The sequence below is a fragment of the Limanda limanda genome, chromosome 4, assembly GCF_963576545.1.
Source record: "Limanda limanda chromosome 4, fLimLim1.1, whole genome shotgun sequence".
NCBI lineage: Eukaryota > Metazoa > Chordata > Actinopteri > Pleuronectiformes > Pleuronectidae > Limanda > Limanda limanda.
This window is the reverse complement of record NC_083639.1, coordinates 2,174,072-2,192,258: the sequence shown is the minus strand read 5'-3', so window position 1 is coordinate 2,192,258 and position 18,187 is coordinate 2,174,072. Positions and strand designations below refer to the sequence as shown.

At 41.5% G+C, this 18,187-nt stretch overlaps 1 protein-coding gene across 1 annotated transcript; it reads right to left on the bottom strand.

The window, feature by feature from the left end:
• Positions 1–1,508: 1,508 nt before the first annotated feature.
• Positions 1,509–17,688, bottom strand: ppm1j (protein phosphatase, Mg2+/Mn2+ dependent, 1J). Its single transcript, XM_061069062.1, has 10 exons — positions 17,142–17,688; positions 10,095–10,209; positions 8,199–8,528; positions 7,987–8,099; positions 7,624–7,708; positions 6,754–6,872; positions 6,366–6,429; positions 5,616–5,723; positions 3,935–4,086; positions 1,509–3,444 (listed from the first exon to the last, which is right to left on the bottom strand). The coding sequence occupies exons 1-10, from the start codon at positions 17,420–17,422 to the stop codon at positions 3,297–3,299; spliced, it is 1,515 nt and encodes a 504-aa protein (XP_060925045.1). The 5' UTR covers positions 17,423–17,688; the 3' UTR covers positions 1,509–3,296.
• Between the last annotated feature and the right edge of the window lie 499 nt (positions 17,689–18,187).

Here is an 18,187-nt window from a genome sequence, read left to right as displayed (position 1 = left end):
ATCAATAGTAACACAACTGGACATGCAGTAACACAAAATAATGATGCAATGAAGAATACGCATGAGCTTACCTCAGCTCAGAGGATATATGACCTAGTATCACAACAATAAAAAACATTAATATTAGCAGTTATGTGTAATTCTTACTGATTGACAGTGATCCACGGTGGACAAAGGCGGACTACCTTTTTAGTGACATTACTTTGCCTCCATTTCAGAGGAGCATGTTGTTGTTGGCAACCTGTGACTCCTCTACATTTATTTGACCACCTTTGTGATGACTTTACTAACTAGAATGGAACTCAGTGGAACACGTACCTCCGCCAAGGCCCAACGGTTCCCTGACATTCAATCAAGCTGCACCGAAAGTCACACATTCCTCTGAATAGGTCAGATTTCTATCATCAAGTTTCATTAAACTATTTCCTGAGAAACTTGTGAAAAGGTGAAATAAAAACCTGCTGAATGTTAAATAACCTGGGAAAGAAAATGGCCCGCCAAAGTTTCAAGGCCAAAGTCTTATCCTTCCACCAAATTTTGCTTAAATCCATTTAGTAATTTCTTGTGTGATTATGCTAACAAATAAACAAATACACAAACTGACTGACTAAAGCGAACATGGGAGGGAGGGAGATGTCTGATGTCTCCCCCACAGTCAAGCTCTATTCAGGCCAAAGGGGAGGAGCCTGTGTGGGTGGACAGAAGACGCTTTAAAAAGAATATAGAGCAATTAAAATTAGCTCCTGCTCAGCAGCTACAATAAATTACTGCCTGTATATTATAGCCTCCATAAAAATAATGAACTGCTGTAATACAATATAGCATAATTAAAGGGTCCATTTTAATATTTGGTGTTCTTTGTTGTACTAGATTACTTTAACAATTTTGAAAGAAAGACTTTTATGTGCAGTATCTTCACAGAATGATATCAGCCGAAGTATCTCAGTATATTTCTCCCATTTGTGTCAGTATTAAGGATGATGATGAATATAAATGCTTGACATTGACATTTGTTCCTATTTGGTGTAATAATAGCTGCGTTTCAACTCAAAGTCAAATGTTAAGTCTCAGGAACTATTTTCAAGGAACTGAATGGTTCCTTCAGATCACTGCTAGCTTGTTTAAAGCAAAAGTCAAAGCCCAGTTTGAAGGAAACTATCAGAATACAAGCTCAATACCTACACATTGGAATTCAATATGGGCAGAGAAAAAAAAGTATTTAGTATTTAAACAATTATAAAGTTAAACCATTAACAATCAAGATTTAGGCGTTGTGCTACATAAAGAAAACTATGTATCATTGATACTTACGTTTAAATACTTTACACTTTCTGATTTCTCCTGAAACTCTTTTACAGATAAATGTTGAGATTAGTTATGTCTTTTCTGTTTGTTCTAATTCTAACTCATGATGTGAATAACTATCAAGTCAGGACTCATTAATATCATTGATTTCCGTTGGTCTGCGAGTCAATGACACAAAAGTGTAAATAAAAACATTCAAGGCATTTGGGAAAAATCTGATTTATTTCTAAACTGGTCCACATTCCTCTTCTACCTCACATTTCGGTAGCTCGATTTCTAGGATGCAACAACTTTTTAAACAACGAACAAGTATGGATAGAAATGTAAAAAATATAAATGCGGATACTGCTTCCAACCAAAGTTGACTTGAAATATATGGATAATCTAAACTACAGCATGATACAACAGAAATGGTACAAAAGAGGGATCCAGTACATGAAAGGGTATTTAACATTCTTAGCTACGTCTAGAAGGATCAAATTTGTGCAGAAAAAAAGTCCCTCTCAGTCTTTATAAGGCTTTAGTGTGAAGTTTCTCACATCTTGCTACATCAACACATTTATCCTCAGAGGGTTAAACCGGAGCCGATTTAAGGACATCATGACAACTTCCTGTTAATGCCGTGGTACCAATATTGGCTGCAATTCCCCTAGAGGGCAGCAGCGAGGTAGTTCTCAAAGAATGGAGCTAAACGGCAAATATAATTTATTTACACGTGCTTCTAATTTTGCCAAATATAGCATTGTTTATATATCTATTAAACATAATACAAATGTTGCTTTTTTTTGCTAACAGTGAGAGCGATTTTGCCTATATCGAGCTAGCATTCTGCTAACACGTGCTAACTGGTAAGTTATGGATTAACGACTGATTTCGAAAGGACGCCGTTTCCTCTCCTCACTCGGGGACGACCAGGGGGAACAGCCAAATCTAAATTAGGCTTTGGTGAAACTAATGGAACAACATTTACTGTTTCTACCCCTAATATCAAAAACAGAGAAATTTCAATGTTTCGTTTACTTGTTACCTGTTAAGAAACAGCAGTAAAATGGAAGGAAATATTATTTGATCTGAACTCAAGTGAAACCCTCTGTTCTCTTCACGGCGATGAGAAAATTAAACAAATCATCTTTGAGTACATTCAGTAGAAAGATATCACAAATCAACGGGCTACCACAGTGTGCAACAAGTCATCAGGTGCCTCATTGATCTATACTGACTCAGAGGAGACACAGAGACAGAGACAGAGATGGATTCTGTTCAGGTTCTGTGCTGTAAAGGTCCATTCCTCAGTTTTGTAACAACCTCCATGCTTCTTTAATGTACAGACATGAATCAATTTTTTTTGTTTTGTTGTTTATCCTTTTTCTTTTCTTTGTACAGATTTCCATCCTTATGCCATAGTGGCATCTCTTTGGTTTCCTCACATTCCCTCCTGCATTCCAAGTAAGATTGTAAATTAGATTTTTTAGAAAAACAGAGTCACATTTAGGCCATGACCTGAAAATTAAGAATCAGTTCAAAGGTTTGAAAAGCGTTCTGGCCTCGAACATGAGCAGGAAACAAAAATACTACGAGGGTTTTTAATTCTCACTGGCAACTGTTACAAACAGCAGGTCAAGGAGGCGGAGTTTGACTTCTCTTTAAAACGTTGCTGAGAATCTTCTGTTACATGACGGTGATCGAAGGAGATGGGATCCCGGGTGTGGGCTGACGTAAAGCGGCTGGGACGGGGTCTGATCTAGAGGTTGATGCTGCTCAGACCAGAGTTGTTGCTATAGTAAGGGTTCAGGTTATTTTATGAGTCATATGTGGGTTGACACAGGGTCAGCGGTTCAATGAAAAGTGTCATATGACGAAATAGGTCAGCACAGCAAAGGTGTTTTTCTCTCCCGACGCCCCATGGGTCCGGGGGTTGAGGGAGCTTGGAGGGACGGTTGGAGCAACCCTGACGAGTCAGCGCTGTCTTAGCGGGCCACTGCGACATCACGTCATGTCTCTGACTCGCTCCCCGCCAGCGGGATGACAAACACGGTGATGTCATCACCTGAGCCCAGTCTTTCATTGGGGAGCCTCCAGCCGCGCTCCTTCAGCACTCCTCGAGACCTCATCAGCAGGTCCTGGGCCGCCAAGGTGTACCTGTGTATCACACCAACACACTCATTACACCAGTGAGACACACTGTAATTTAGCACAAGCTACAAACACACATACAACACACGGATTCATGTTTAATCAAGTAACTATATGATAGGAAACACATTTAATGTGTCATATCATATCATATCATAAACATCTGAAACTTCACTAGGGGCCACAATTAGTTACATATGTTTGTATTTTATAGGTTGATCACATGTTTTCTCATGTATAAACTTAATATGAAATGTATAAATTGTATATGAAGATGGACGACGCATCTCCACTTACTCCACTATGCAGATGGATGTATAGAATTCTCACATAGATCTTAATTGTTCACCATCTAGTGGACAAACTGAGTACATTATATTTAAGGTTTTAAGAAACTGCGGTTTTCATGTCATTTTCCTGTCCACGCAGCACATGACAGAATTTGTAGCTAGAAGCAAAGCCTATAATGTAAAGGATTATTTGGCAGACCGCATACCTCATGGGATCAGAGGGGTCACTGCCGGATAAGTAGGCTGACACAGCATCTGCCACTTCCCTGTCCGTGGTTACGTCCCACAATCCGTCTGTGCCCATGACCAAGACGTCGTCTGGGCCGTGCTTGTTTTCGGCCATGTTATAAACTTTCACCTAAGACAGAAAAAACAATATTTTTTCACCATGCAGTTATGATAAAAAAAGAAGAAAAAAACAAGACTTGGCATATGAAGAAGGCATTTTCTAATCGTGTGTGAAATTGTGCTGAAAAATTACTGGTATGCAAGAGACATAACCTCCGTTTGCAATAGTAAAGCTGCTCTTGTTTACTCACATAAGCTGAGCCACTTATTTCAAGCGACTTATAACAGGTTTTGTATGGTTCAGCAAGAGTTTAAGCAGTAAAGACCTGATAATATTCCTGGAGCTTGACAGGGAAATGCAAAACAACATCTAGCAAGAGGACGTAAACAGAGTTTGAACTCAAAGAAACGTGACGAGTGTCAGGATTCTGTGCACTTCTGACCTTTTTCTCAAATGACATCTTCAACAACAACGCTGCGCTTATTTAATTCAGGGTAGACAAGTTATGAGTCTTATAAAGCAGCAGCGGAGCTAGTATTTTTCTGAATCAGGGGCCATAATTTACACAGAGGTGCCAATTCTATATCCAACATCCATGCACGGTTCCTGAGTCAGTAAGGTCCACATTTAAAGGTTCAATGTGTAGAATGTAGGGACATCTAGTGGTGAAGTTGCATATTGCAGCTGAATACCCCTCACCTCACCCTCCCCTCCAAAACATGATAGAAAACCTGTGGCCTTCCGTTGTCATACAAACTCAAAAGGTCTTTAGCTTTGTCCAGTTTGTCCTTTCTGTTAGTAAATGACTGAATCATTTAAAAAAGAAAGACTGTTGACAGAACAGGGGCACTTTAGGGGCCAATCAGATTTCAGCTGGGCCCAGTGCCCCCGGTCCCGCCCCTGGAACCGCCCCTGTTTAAAAGTCCTTATATTAATCTTTAAACTCAGTTTATAAATACATAGATGACATTTGTTAATATGTCAGAGTGCAATGGGAATCAGAGCTACAGTATATGAGCACTTCTTGGCCGTATCATTAAAGTGTGATGTATTTACAAATCAAAGTTTAATCTGCTTTTAGCTAAAGCCCAAGACGAAAGCCAAAGAATGTGCTGCCAATATTCATCAGGCTTCTTCTCATGTTGTTTTTGGCAAAGTAGAATCTTATTTTCTTCTTGGCCGCCGGCCGCAGACTTCCTGCAGTGACCTTTGCATCGTCTGATCAGTCACTGAAACACCAGTTTCCACAGATAATCCTCGTGCCAAGTCAGAGCTGAGTGTTTACCCATCTGAATCTTGAATTTTGCCTTGTTGAAATTACTTTGGTTGCTTTGATCACAGGCACACAGACTTTAGGTGTACTCACTTGTTTCTTTGAATTTGTAATTACACTGGATAAATAAGTTTCCATCATATCTTAGTCTGTAAGACAGAGACAGAGCTTCGAGCAGTGCCCAGAGTTTCATTTTGAGCAACAGGCTACAAAGCGAGTGCCAGAGTCTGACAGCTTTTTGAACATATCCCAGGAACAAAGCTCCCGTGACTCCTCACTCAGCGCTGCCATCCAGAGCTGCTCCTCTGCTTCTCCTCACACTCACCTCAGGAGAACATGAGAGGAAGGGCTTGATGTAGATGTTGGAGTTGTACACCTTCAGTTCATGGTCTCCCAGCCCGCGGGTCACGCCGATTGTGGCCATGACACGAGCCTGCGGAGGAGTAAATGAATAAAGTTTACTTCGTGCAGCAACTTTCACGGAGCAAAGTCACAGAGGGCCACAAAAAGGTAGAGTTTAATAAGTCTAACAATAAAAGAACCAGATAATAAATCTTGATGTTACATTAGGAAAAGTAGTTTTCAGAGTTTTTAGCTGTTTTTTAAAGGTGTCACCAAAGACAACAAACACACACACACACCCAAACACACACATACACAGGTTATTGTTCTGGGATGTTCTTTACTTCCAGGAAAATCCACTTGTGAGGAATTATCTAGAAAAAAATGTGTTCCCTCTGACAACAATGAAAACAGAAGAGTTCTCAGGTCTCATTTTCTACCCACAGAGAAAAAAACTAGAAAAAGTAGAATTTAACAAACCTAAAGATGAATAATTAAATTACCTGTGTAGACTAGACACATGATTAAATAATAACTCAGTTGTGAGGGGAACAGAGCAAAAGTATCTCAACAATGGAGGCAAATGACTAATGTATTTGCAGATATCATGTTTCTGTTGCTGATAATCAAATTGTCATAACTTCAAATTAGGAAATGATTCATAAATGCACAGTAATTTAAATTTTGTATTGAAACTTGGATTAGGGTTAGGGTTAGGGTTAATGTCTCTTACCTTTTTCCCCTCCCCATATATCAGGGGGAATTTCAGGTCATCTTCAACGATTGACTTGTAAGCCCTACGACAAAACATCAAACAGATGAAAGTTACTGAAACAAACACAACTAGTCCATTCATCAATACGATAAATAACTGGAAGTAATTTAAAACAAGAAAACATTTCATAAACAATAAAACTGATTATTTTGGGGTTTGAACACTAAACGTTACACAATTTAAAATCGAAGAAAAGGCATTATTATTTTTATATTCTTATTCAATGTTTTCAAAACTATAAATTCTGTCTATAAAACAATTGACAGCCAAACAACTATGAACATTAACTGCACAGAACAAATTGCCCATGAAACCTGTGAAAACTGTGATTATGAATGGAGTTTACCAGCCGGTCATGGTGTGGTCTCTGTAGAGCATCTTCTTCCCCAGCTCACTGTGCTGGATCCTCCGAGGGAACTCAATGTGAGTGAACTCATTACCCAGAAGCTCCGGCCTCAGGAAGCCCTGCAGGGACACACACATAAACGAGGCAGGATGCATCAAGTCACAGAACAAGAGCCTAAACGTCTGTCACCTCTCTTTAGTTTTTCAAATGTGAAACTCTCTGAGGTTGGATGTGTTGCAGACAGTTTGCAGAGCTGTGAGCTGGAGACTGAAGCCACTAATCATCTCCCTGTTTTAGGAGGAAACACCATCCACCCACACTGTGACTCAACTGCAGAACGATCAGCTGCTGAAGAACATCAGGATGTTTCACTGTCCTATAGGTCATCCTCAACATCCAGGAATATCTTTAACATTGTGAAATAAGAAGTTCTGTAAAATTTAAACGATTTCTTCACGGATCTAGATGAAAATTATCAGGGATGTTGTGATATTAGGGACAGTTCCAAATAAACATCTGGATCCAGTGAATTTGAATGTGGTTTCATAAGGGGACTGATTGGTGGAGGTAAATGCACTCTGAGGGACATTCTAAATGTATTTGTCCTAAACACAGACTTTTCCGCTGGTCTTCTGTGACTCTGCATCATGTGAGGTAACTCCGCATTGTCATTGGCTGAGGGAGAAAGCTGAATAATGCAGCATTATGGGATGCTTTCAATTCTTTGGGCGAAAGTAGAGCGCTTGTTTTGATGCAGCGGATGTCCCTGATTAACGTGCATCAGAATCGTCATCGATTAGAAATAGAGATCACGTATAGTTTCTGTAATCTGTGTTTTGGGATATTTGTGACATAAAACATAAAGATTACCAGATACTGCAGCCGCTGCCTCTCCGACTCAGGTGTGAACTCGTTGGTCATGGGTATCACTTCATTGTTCCGTATGATTATGGCCCTGAAGGGAGAAAGAGGGAGTTGACAAAGCAGTGAGATGACAGAAATACACATTTCCGCTTTTTTATGTTTTCAATGCACAGCAACACTTCACATGAGCAGGTTGGTGCTGGCTGAAGAGGATAACATGAAGCTGCAGTGTGCAAAATTAACCTCCAGGGGGCATAAGAGAAGCCTTGTTGGAGAGGGTTTCCCCATGAGTATAAAGTTTCATGTAGTGGAGAGCTCTGAGACTGAATTACATTTATCTTTATATATTTATTTTACAGTTTTACTCACCTGCTGTCTCCAGCATTGGCCACATAGAGTTTCCCCATTAAATCAATGGCAGCTAAGGCACAGCACCCACCAGAGATGGCATACGATGCTTTTTCCTTTTCGATCAGCTCGTCCTGAAATAAACCAAGAAAGAGTGATAGGCCACAAAATCACTTACAGATGTTTGAAGATACAAAAAGAGCCAAACTCTGAACACGCTTTGCTCTGCTCACCATCTGTTGGAAGGCCGTCTCTATGACTCCCATCACCAGACTCTCCAAACTAACCACCTTCTCCATGTGGAAGCGCACCGCCGAGTCGCTGATGGCATCGGGGTCCTCTGGTTCCTGGGTAGCCCCTTTCTTTGTGTCCGCCTGGTACGGGCTGCCGTTCTTGGCCAGGCAGATGGGCGGTGCGCAGGTGGGATTCTCCAGCAGGTGGCAGACTTCTCCCAGGCGGTCTCGGATGAGTCGGTGAAGAAGTTTGGAGGCCATGATGGCGGCCCCGGACCCTGCATGTCCGTCATACACACCCCAGAAGTGGAGAGGAATCCCTGTGCCATCCTAAAGGAGGAATTTGTATAAATACATAATAGTTGACTAATAATAATAATCCTACAATGAAGGATGTGGTTTAAAAAGCTCCCATGAGATTATATCTGTGAGCAGAAGGCACAGATTTACGAGGGTTTACAGGCTGTGAAACTGCAGCTGGTGACATTTTAAATGCTACGCAATATGTTTCCTCACAGGAAATCTAGATTATAACATTATTGGAAATGTGGCAAGATATTACAAAATATTTTCTTTTAAAGCAATTTTGAAACACTATAGAACATCAGTGTTTGAGTAATACAAATTCAGAAGAATGTCTATGCTGCAGGGGGCGACAGAGACGCACCTCCGTGTTTGCAGACATGTTTACAGGCTGAGTGGGAGCAACTGATGCACATGCACAAGAAATCTGCCTTCTCCTCCCATGCCAGAAAGGGGGGGATGGGTGCAACAAGGGATGATGTAATTCATTTACACAAAGTGGAGGCTGGTGCGTGTGTGTGTGCAGTTCGTTCAGGGCCCGGCGGACTAAAACAGATATTTATCGACCGAACGAGTAAACTTGTTTAGGAAGAAAACAAAAAAAAATTCCTGTGCGTGATGGAACCAGTCAATGGGTCCACGGGAAAGAGGAGGAAAAAACGTCATCATCACCATCTTCATCATGCTCGACCAGGTCAGGGGCCTCATTTATAAAACAGTGCAAGGGATTAATACTAAATGTGTACATGCGCACAAAGGTGGGATAATGGCATACGCTCAAAATGGCGTCTGAAAGATCTGACCTTTTTTTATAAGGGGCAACAGACTATCAACGCATCATCACCTTTTGAGATAATTTGTTGAACTTGTTAAAAAACTATTTAACGCCAGTAATTCTGTCTTTTAGCTTTGTTTTTGGTCTCTACCATCTCCCAGGGGAAATATTTTTATCCCCAACAGTGAAGTCAAATCATCTCGGCCCCTGCCCCCTGGTGGCAGCCTCCTCCATGTCACCGGATGGGACATGGGCGAACTGTGGCTTTGTCGCTCTGAGTGACCACTTTGATACAAGCACTCCCTTGTTCCACTGTTAACATCACTCAGTGTAACACTGAACCCAATGTGACAGTATAAACTGTACACAGAAAAACAAGCTGAGATAAAAAGGCAAATCTTAAATCCCAAAAAACACTTGATGTATTTTGAACCACTTGTTTCTGATGTTTGGGGAAATACCAGATATTTTTGAATGATATTATGAACAGTGTAAAATGATATGTCCCACAGGAGATGGAGGGAAATTACAAGTTGAATCCATTGAAAGCAAAGGGGATATGAAAACCCCACAGTTTGATATGAGATATCAACACAACCAAAGAAAGTGTGAGGAGGTTCAAATGCATCGCTGTTAAGTCCACTCCGCACAATTTAAAATACACTATTCTCCTCAGACACCCTCAGGACTTATTGTTCAGTTCCCAAAACATTATCACTGAATATTATATATGGAGCTGTCGGCCTTTGACCAGACATTTCATTTCCTCATTCCCTAAACTCCAGTGTTAGTGTTTGACAGGTCGGCCTCTCGCTCACCCCGTTATCCTCCAGCAGACTGGAGTTCTTGTGTTTGCCGCTCGGCTTCCTCACAAACAGCTTCTCGCTGGACGCCTGGTCCTCGTTCAGCATGCTCTTCCCGGCGTTGATCACCCTGACGGAGACAAGAGGCGGAGGAGGAAAGGTGAGCCGGGAGTCAGATTACTGAGAGTGTTTGTTCGCAAGAAAACCTGATTACCAGCAGACAGGAAGATGGAGAGAGGAGAACAGAGAGGGAAAAGAGGCAGGATGCACTCGTGTCCCAGAGGGAACTTGGAGGATGAATTAAGTGTTTTTTATTATGAGCTGATGCCGGTGGAGGATGATGCTTTTAGAGTAATGCAGTTTCATGCTGCAGTGCTGCAGTGGACTCTCCTGGAAGAGCAGAGATGCAACGAGTAATGAGGATATGAGACAATGTGCTTCAGAGGTTTGTAATTGTATAAAACTAAAACTGTGAATAAAAAAGAATGTCACTCAATAGGGCACATACCTCTGCAAGGGCCCAAGAACTCCCTGAGATGTAATGAAGATGCACCAAGTTTATAAACTCTCATAGGTATCGGTCCCCTAAGTATACCTGAGTCTTCTCATCTAGATCAACGAATTACAACTTTGAAGATGTGAAAATGCCCCTTTGATAAAGTGATAAAAAAAAGAAATCCTCTACCCCCTTTTTTTTAATAATTCCCCATTTTTCCATTCTGTTCCTTGTCTTCTTTATTTTTATCGAATGTATTTTTATTATCTTTTATTTAGTTTGTCACTAATTCGATTTTAGTTTTGTTTTTCAATATCTGTAATATCCTCTAATTTCATGCATTTTCATTTCATATTTGTTGTCAGGTCATGCATTTGTCGTGCATCTTTGCTTTATAACTAAGTTTAAGTCTAAGCTCGTCATATAAAATGTTCTATAGGATCTCACCTTGACCTTAATATAACATGGAGTCGTTTTTATCGACAGTTAATAATAAAAAATACAGATGAGAGCAGCTTTAACTGCATCATAAGCAACAGCAGTACCACATTGTGCCGATTCTGAACACGCAACTCAAGCAATTTGCTGATTGATTTTCACATTGTTCTGAAGTTAATGGAAAATAATGTCTGCCTGGACCAGTTGTAAAAAAACAGCACATTTTGCACATTTATTTTTCAGTGTCACAGAGAGAATAAACATTTTGTGAACATGCAAACATCCAGTGGTCGAGTCCTGTGAGCTGCAGGACACATGAGACAGACTAAGACCAGCTGCAGATTGGACCTCATGCTGATGCATTACATCACATCTTCAGTTTCAATTATATATAAATGCCCCATTAGCTGAAAAGTACTGCGTAATACCTCCTGCACATTCTGAGTAATTCAAGTGCTGCCATTAAGATTCCTTTGGAAACTTCTGCAGGGAAGGGATTAGTAATTTATCAGCTGGGAACATCATGAAGGGAAAAGGAAAGAGAGACTGAAGTGGAGATTGTCAGTTGACGAAGCCGAGGACAAACTGTGCAGTCAAACAAAAGAAATGAGAGACAAACAGCGGAAAAATCTCATCAAAACAAGACCTTTGACCTCCCCCTCTGCAAATAGTTCATCTGATTACAATCATTAGAGAAAATTGAAGCTGGCAGCTTTGATATCAGAAATATGAGCCAGTAAAATGCGCCCACTGCCCAAATCTGGATTATAAAAAGCCCTTTCAGTTTCTAATCAGCTGAAAGCAGTGGACAGGCGCCACAGTGTCCTGCACTGTGCTCTCTGCAGTACAACTAATGACACAGAGGAATTACAACTAATGACACAGAGGAATTCAGACTCTTTTTTTTTTTTTACCTGATTTTCTGCTTAAGTCAGGCTTCTTCTATTCAGGATATCTGGACTCAGACAAAAAAAGCCGTTCCATCCGTGTTGGAGTGCGATCACAGCAAATCCACAAAGTTCTGCCAGCGCACTTTTTTCTTTTGTATTCTGAGGTTTACTATAGATTCAGCCTGACTTCACCTGGTGCTCGGTTCTTCTGTTGAGTTCTGCCTGACTGCTGCTGGTAGAAAAACATGCACTGAAGCTTTGAGGAGTATATAGAAAGCTGGCTTCAGTTTCAGAGTGTATGCTTTTTATTTTTTGTTATTGGATGCATCTGTTCTAAGGACTGCAGTATGTTTGACTAGCTAAAAAAATACCCTCAATAAAGATATCATTCAGAAATAATACATGCAAATAAATAAAAAACTCCTATACTGCTGAAGTAAAGTCTTATAGTATTATAACAATAATAAAGCATATTTTACTAGATAATAAATTACTTAATTGTGCTTCCAGCTCAAGACTCTTACAACTATTCCAAAGAGTATAATTAAGATACACTTCATTACAAGATACACTCTGCATCACTGTTTTTACATATAGTGCCCATACAGATGTGAGAATATATTTATTTTTTCAATTATTAATTATTTTCTTCTGTTTTTGTCCCTCGTCGTCAGTTAAATGTTTTGATCTAATATTTTGTATGGTGGTGGAGAAGTTGATGAGAGTATTTCTTGCTGTGTAAGATTCACCTCTCCCACAGCGAATAATCAGCAACCAGTCTTCAATCACATGCGCTCAATGAGCTATAATTATACATGATGCGATTCTGAAGCACACGCTCGAGTTTTCCATAATGTGACTTAACTCTCTCACATTTCTGCGTTTCGGTCACATGTTTCCATCACTTGTGACTGAAAACCAGGTTTGTCCTATTTGCTGCAATAGTGTTTCTCTATTCTAAACCCTGTCACTGTAAGTCAAACGGGGGAAGTTCAAAAGCAGAAGTTGAGGGTTCCAGTGAATTCTGTTATTGCAGAAGCTCGACCTGCAGACGTCATGAAATTTGATGAAAAAGTGGCTGAAAGTTTGATTTTCTGCTCTGCATTAAAATAATCTCTCTGGAAAAAATGACCAATTCTCGAAATAGTTCTCGCTGTAGTTTACATACAGAGTCGAGCAATGGACTCCAGGTCTCACATATCCTCCTGTTACAGGCAGGTGAGTTCAGTCAACAACAGATCAGTGGTTCTGAAGTAACACTCGTATTTGAAATTGTTTATAACTTTTTATTATCAATAAGAATTTAAAAAGTAACTTTACTACTTAAGTAAAAGTAAGTAAGTACTTTCTTTTGAATATACTTTAAGTTTTTAAAGAAAAAAGTACTTAACCTATTCCCTAATGCAACAGTCCAATACATCAACATGGCTGCGTCTCGGCTGCGGCCTCTTCCGATGCAAAATGGTTAGTTGACTTTGAAAGAGGCGGGGTCTGATGTTACCTGGCTGCTCTGATTGGATCAAGTTCCTCTCTCGGAACGAATGTAGTGGAGTAGAAAGTATAGATACTGTATTAAGATAGATAGATAGATAGGTAGATTACTTTATTCATCCCCGAAGGGAAATTAAGTGTTTGCTGATATATGTAGTGGAGTAAAAGTATCTGAAAATAAATCTACTAAAGTAAAGTACAGATACTTAAAATATGTACCTAACATAGCAAATGTACTTGAGTATACCCACCACTGCTATTGGTCACTATGGTGTTTTAAGGAATTTAGTGTTACAGATAAAAAGTGTGGACCTGTTTTCAGCAGCCAGGTCTGTTCTGTGTGTGTATCTTATCACTCGGCTCCTGATATAAACACATTTCACAGTGTAACACCGGCCTGTTTGAGAGGCGTAAGACAAATTAAATGTGAAAGAGATAAATCCCTGGTTGCTGCTGAATGAAACCGCCTCAGTTTGGAAGTTGGCAGCTGGACAAACACTGCAGGGCTGCTACATAAAGTCTTCATCTGTGGTGTGAGGAATTATTTCTGTCATATTTCGGATTCCTTTTCAGGGAGAGGAAGTTGCTGGTCATGGTGCAAGGTACATGGTGCAATGCTGAAATGCAAGCTAGTAGGTGCGACCTGACAGAAACAGACAGCTATAGTACAGCGGTGGATTGACTGTTGTTTAGAGCACGAGTCGGGTATTGTAATTAAAACCTGCTGCAACTTGTAAACTGCACCTTGGCATCAGTTCAGGATCTGGACCCAGATCAGTGTCGATGATAGCATGTGAACTATGGGAGTTAGAAGAAAGTTTTTGAGGATTCAAGTAAAATCCAGTTGAAAAATTATGTTTTCTTCATTCATATACAGTACATTATAACAGTGAGTAAACAACCTATAAGTGATATTTTCATGATATAACATTGCAACCACTGTTTTTCTACATCTCCCTTTCTTTTAAGTCTGTTTGTTCACTTATATTACTTTGATCATCTTCAGTAAAAATCACACCTGTACTGTTAAACACAATTTGAAGCAACACAAAGTCTAGTGGTACACAAACTTAAAAGACTATGAAATATTGGAGCATTTTCAACTCATTGGCAAAATAGGCCAAATGATGCAGGACAGATGTTGACCTGGGGTTGTTGTTATTGGACAAAGTAAGTTGTGTCTTTTGCTTGTTAACTTTGTTTTGTGCGGTTCTTCTTGACATTGTGTGTTTGTGTCATTAAAGAAGTCGACTCGCTTGTTTATCATCAGAGGCCAGGTATGGTTCTTTGGCCTCTTCCCCACCAGCTTGTCAACAGATGCACATGTGTACAGCTGTCAGCATGGTGAGCCTCAGGCCGCATCTTATAGTTATGACAGTGGATTAAGGATCCCACCTGTAGGGGGCGCCTGAGGTAAGCCAAGACAAAATCGGACTCGTTGTTGTCGCTGTGATGTAAACACCAAAATCACGCTATTTTTCCAGCATCTAATAATTTGGCTAAAAAGTGATTTGTGCGTTTAAAGCCTCTCCATCTTCTTAATCCTGTATTAAAAACGTCTCCACCTGTGTGAGGTCAGGCCAAGACAACCAAACAGGTAAGACAATGAATTGTCCTAAGAATAAAAGAGACACACTAATGGAGTGACCTCAAACTGAAGACATGGAGGACATCAGGACGGACCTTCACCTCCACTGTGCCGATCGTTTCACCAGAGACTGAGATGCAGCTGATAGATTATCTCTGCTCTGTGGGGATTATTATTTCAGCTAGATTTTTAGGTTATGTCATATTTTTGTCCAGTCTCCATGCATCACAGTTAATTTACAGCTTTGAATGGCTCTTCTCTCAACCATATCAGCCGTGTGAGTGGATTTATAACTGATCAATCCCTAATAAACACTGCTGTGGATTCACCCACTATCCTGTGTTCTTCAATACTTGCTTATATATGTTATTTGTATGTTTTTTTCGTAATAAACTTGCCATAACTATCCTATTTGGCACATTTCAACTTCATCCCCAGGTCTCAGCACGACATGATTTTTGAAAAATGTTAAAAACTGGACCTTTGACCTGAGGAGTCGAGGGAGATTGGGCTGGATGTCAGTGTCACTGTCAGTGATTCCTTAGGCCACAATAAAAACGAGGAGCGACACAGACTTGCAAGGAACCAGGGCTCTTTAGAAGTGGAGGACTTTTCCCCTCCAGAGGCCTCGGACATTAGTGTTGTGGAGGAACAGGGTCCTGAGCCACATTGGTTTGCCATTGGCTGCAGCCAGTGGGGGATGGAGGCCGTCTCAGAATGGTAATGTGAAGTTGTTCTCTTAATGATAGCAAACAAGTTTGAGCAGTAAACTGTAAAGATAAATAATTACCGGGAATATCTTTGTAGCTCTTACCCAGAAACATCCAACAAAACAAATTCAAAGCGAGACACTGCCATCCCCTTCAAAACACCTGTGTAGGTTGGTTTTGAGCTTAAAAAGTGATTTAAGGGATGATTTTTAATTTGGGTGCATTGTCCCATTAGAATTAACAAACATGTGTTACCTTTATGACCTGATTAGAGCAACAATCTGGTTTTACTGCAGTATTTTTCCAAGAGTGGCAATCTGCTGTGTTCAGTTTGTATTTGGGACTTTTGTGTTCCCAGGGCAGAGGGTGTGTGGACTCTCTGGATTTCCACTCTCTCTGCACTAAACGAGCGTCGACAGCTGATGCATGACCAGATCAGCCGATTACACTGTGTTGTAAACAGCGCCGCTAATGCTGTAATTATTGTTTCGGTGACATTGCCTCAAAAGTGATTTGCAGCAGAATCCACAGGACGCCACTGGTGACGCTGCACATTCCCACACAAAAACCTCCTCCTTCTTCTTCTTTTTTCCATCCTCATCCAACCCCTCTCAGTCATCCCTCTGAGACCAATGTCGTCACAGATCTCCCCCCCACCCCCCTGTTGAGACTCCCTGTAATGAGTCAGCCTGTATTTCTGCCTCCATACGGTCCTGGAAGGCAGCCAGAGGTGGTATATTACTGTCAAGGACTGAAGCTGTTCACTGCTTCATAACTCCTGCAGGGAGGGGGGGTCTGAAAGTGTTTCCCCCTCAGAGTGCCTGAACAGCACAATCTGCTACAAGAGTGTGAATGGAAGGATGCTGCATTGATTCTACCTGTCGGAGCACTGCAGGTGTATTGGACTACGAAGGCACCTGCAGTAGAAATCATTGGTGCACAAGGTCTGCACCAATGTGAAAGATTTTTTTTTTATGAAAGACCAAAGATAAGATCTGAAGTGTGAAGCACAGACACAAACACTAAAAAGCCCCTGAGGCAGCTCAGTGGCTTGTTATGCAAAAAGGACAGGTAGACGTTTCCTGTTTTCACTTTTGCATCTCCAGTTTCCAGTCAGGTGACACTGAGGTGGAGGCTGCATTCACAGATCTGTGAGCACAGATGTGTCAGGGTAATACCAGGGAGGGTTTTGCAGTAATCACAGCTCAGAGGGACTGATTCACATGCACCTCAGCAGCAGATCAGGGGAAGAACAGTGCAGTGGAGGCTACGATACATCTACAATGTATCTTCAATGTATCTATGATACAGAAAAGGGCCATGTTGGCTGGTGCAGCAGTTGCCGAGGCTGCAGCAGACCTCACACCTCTCTGCATAACAACATATGATCGTTGTGGTGTGTTGTGTGGATGAGCTGTTGTGTTGTGTGAATGCATCGGGCCCACTCACTCTGCGTACCCCGTCCTCCAGGGGAGCCTGCAGCCCCTCTGCAGCGTCAGCACAGGCCGGGTCGCGTGCTCCGTGGACAGCTGCAGCAGCTCCGGGCTGAGCTGCAGGAAGTCCGGCCGGCCGTAAGGGAACCGCGGCGGCAGGCTGTCCGCCCCCCCGCCGCCCCCCGGGTGGTGGTGCTGGTGCTGCTGGTGCTGCTGGGAGTGCTGGTGGTGGTGTCCGTGCGTGGTCATCCCCCCCACCAGGCTGGACATGGCGTTTTTAACTTTGCTGATCATCATCGGCAGCGACGCTCGGGTCGAGGGTGAAAACGAAAGAGGATCAGCCGCGATGCGAGGTGCTGACAGAGGAGGAGACAGACGAGTGAGAAGGCGTCCAGTCGGGGATCATTTCAGGAAGCGAGTGTCTTCTCCTCCTCGGCCCCATGTGACAGACTCAGGCTCGATGCTTCTCCTCCTCGGCCCCATGTGACAGATCCAGACTCAGGCTCGATGCTTCTCCTCATCGGCCCCATGTGACAGATCCAGACTCAGGCTCGATGCATCTCCTCATGCGAACGATCTGGAGCTCTTGCGGCTGCGCTCACACTGAGATCCAGCAGGAGGAGGCTGCGTCTGCCCAGAAGGATGGGCTTCACCCGGGGGCTGGAGACTGCTCACCGTCACATACCGTCACAGGAGACAGCTTGTACAGGCAGAAGAGAAAGCGTATACAGTTAGAAACATACCATACTGCCAAAAGAGACAGGTTATACAGTTAGAAGCACATAATGTATCATATACAGTCAGATTAATCATAATATAAAGGCAGAAGAACATCATATACAGTTAGAAACATATCATACCTGTATATAGTCAAACAAATACCATACAGTCAGAAGAGACAGCGTATGCAGGCAAAAAACATTATATACAGTTAGAAACACATCATATATCATATACAGTCAGACGAGACAGTATATACAGGCAAAAATCATCGTATACAGTTAGAAATACATCATATACAGGCAAAAAACATCATTATATACAGCTAGATATATAATATAC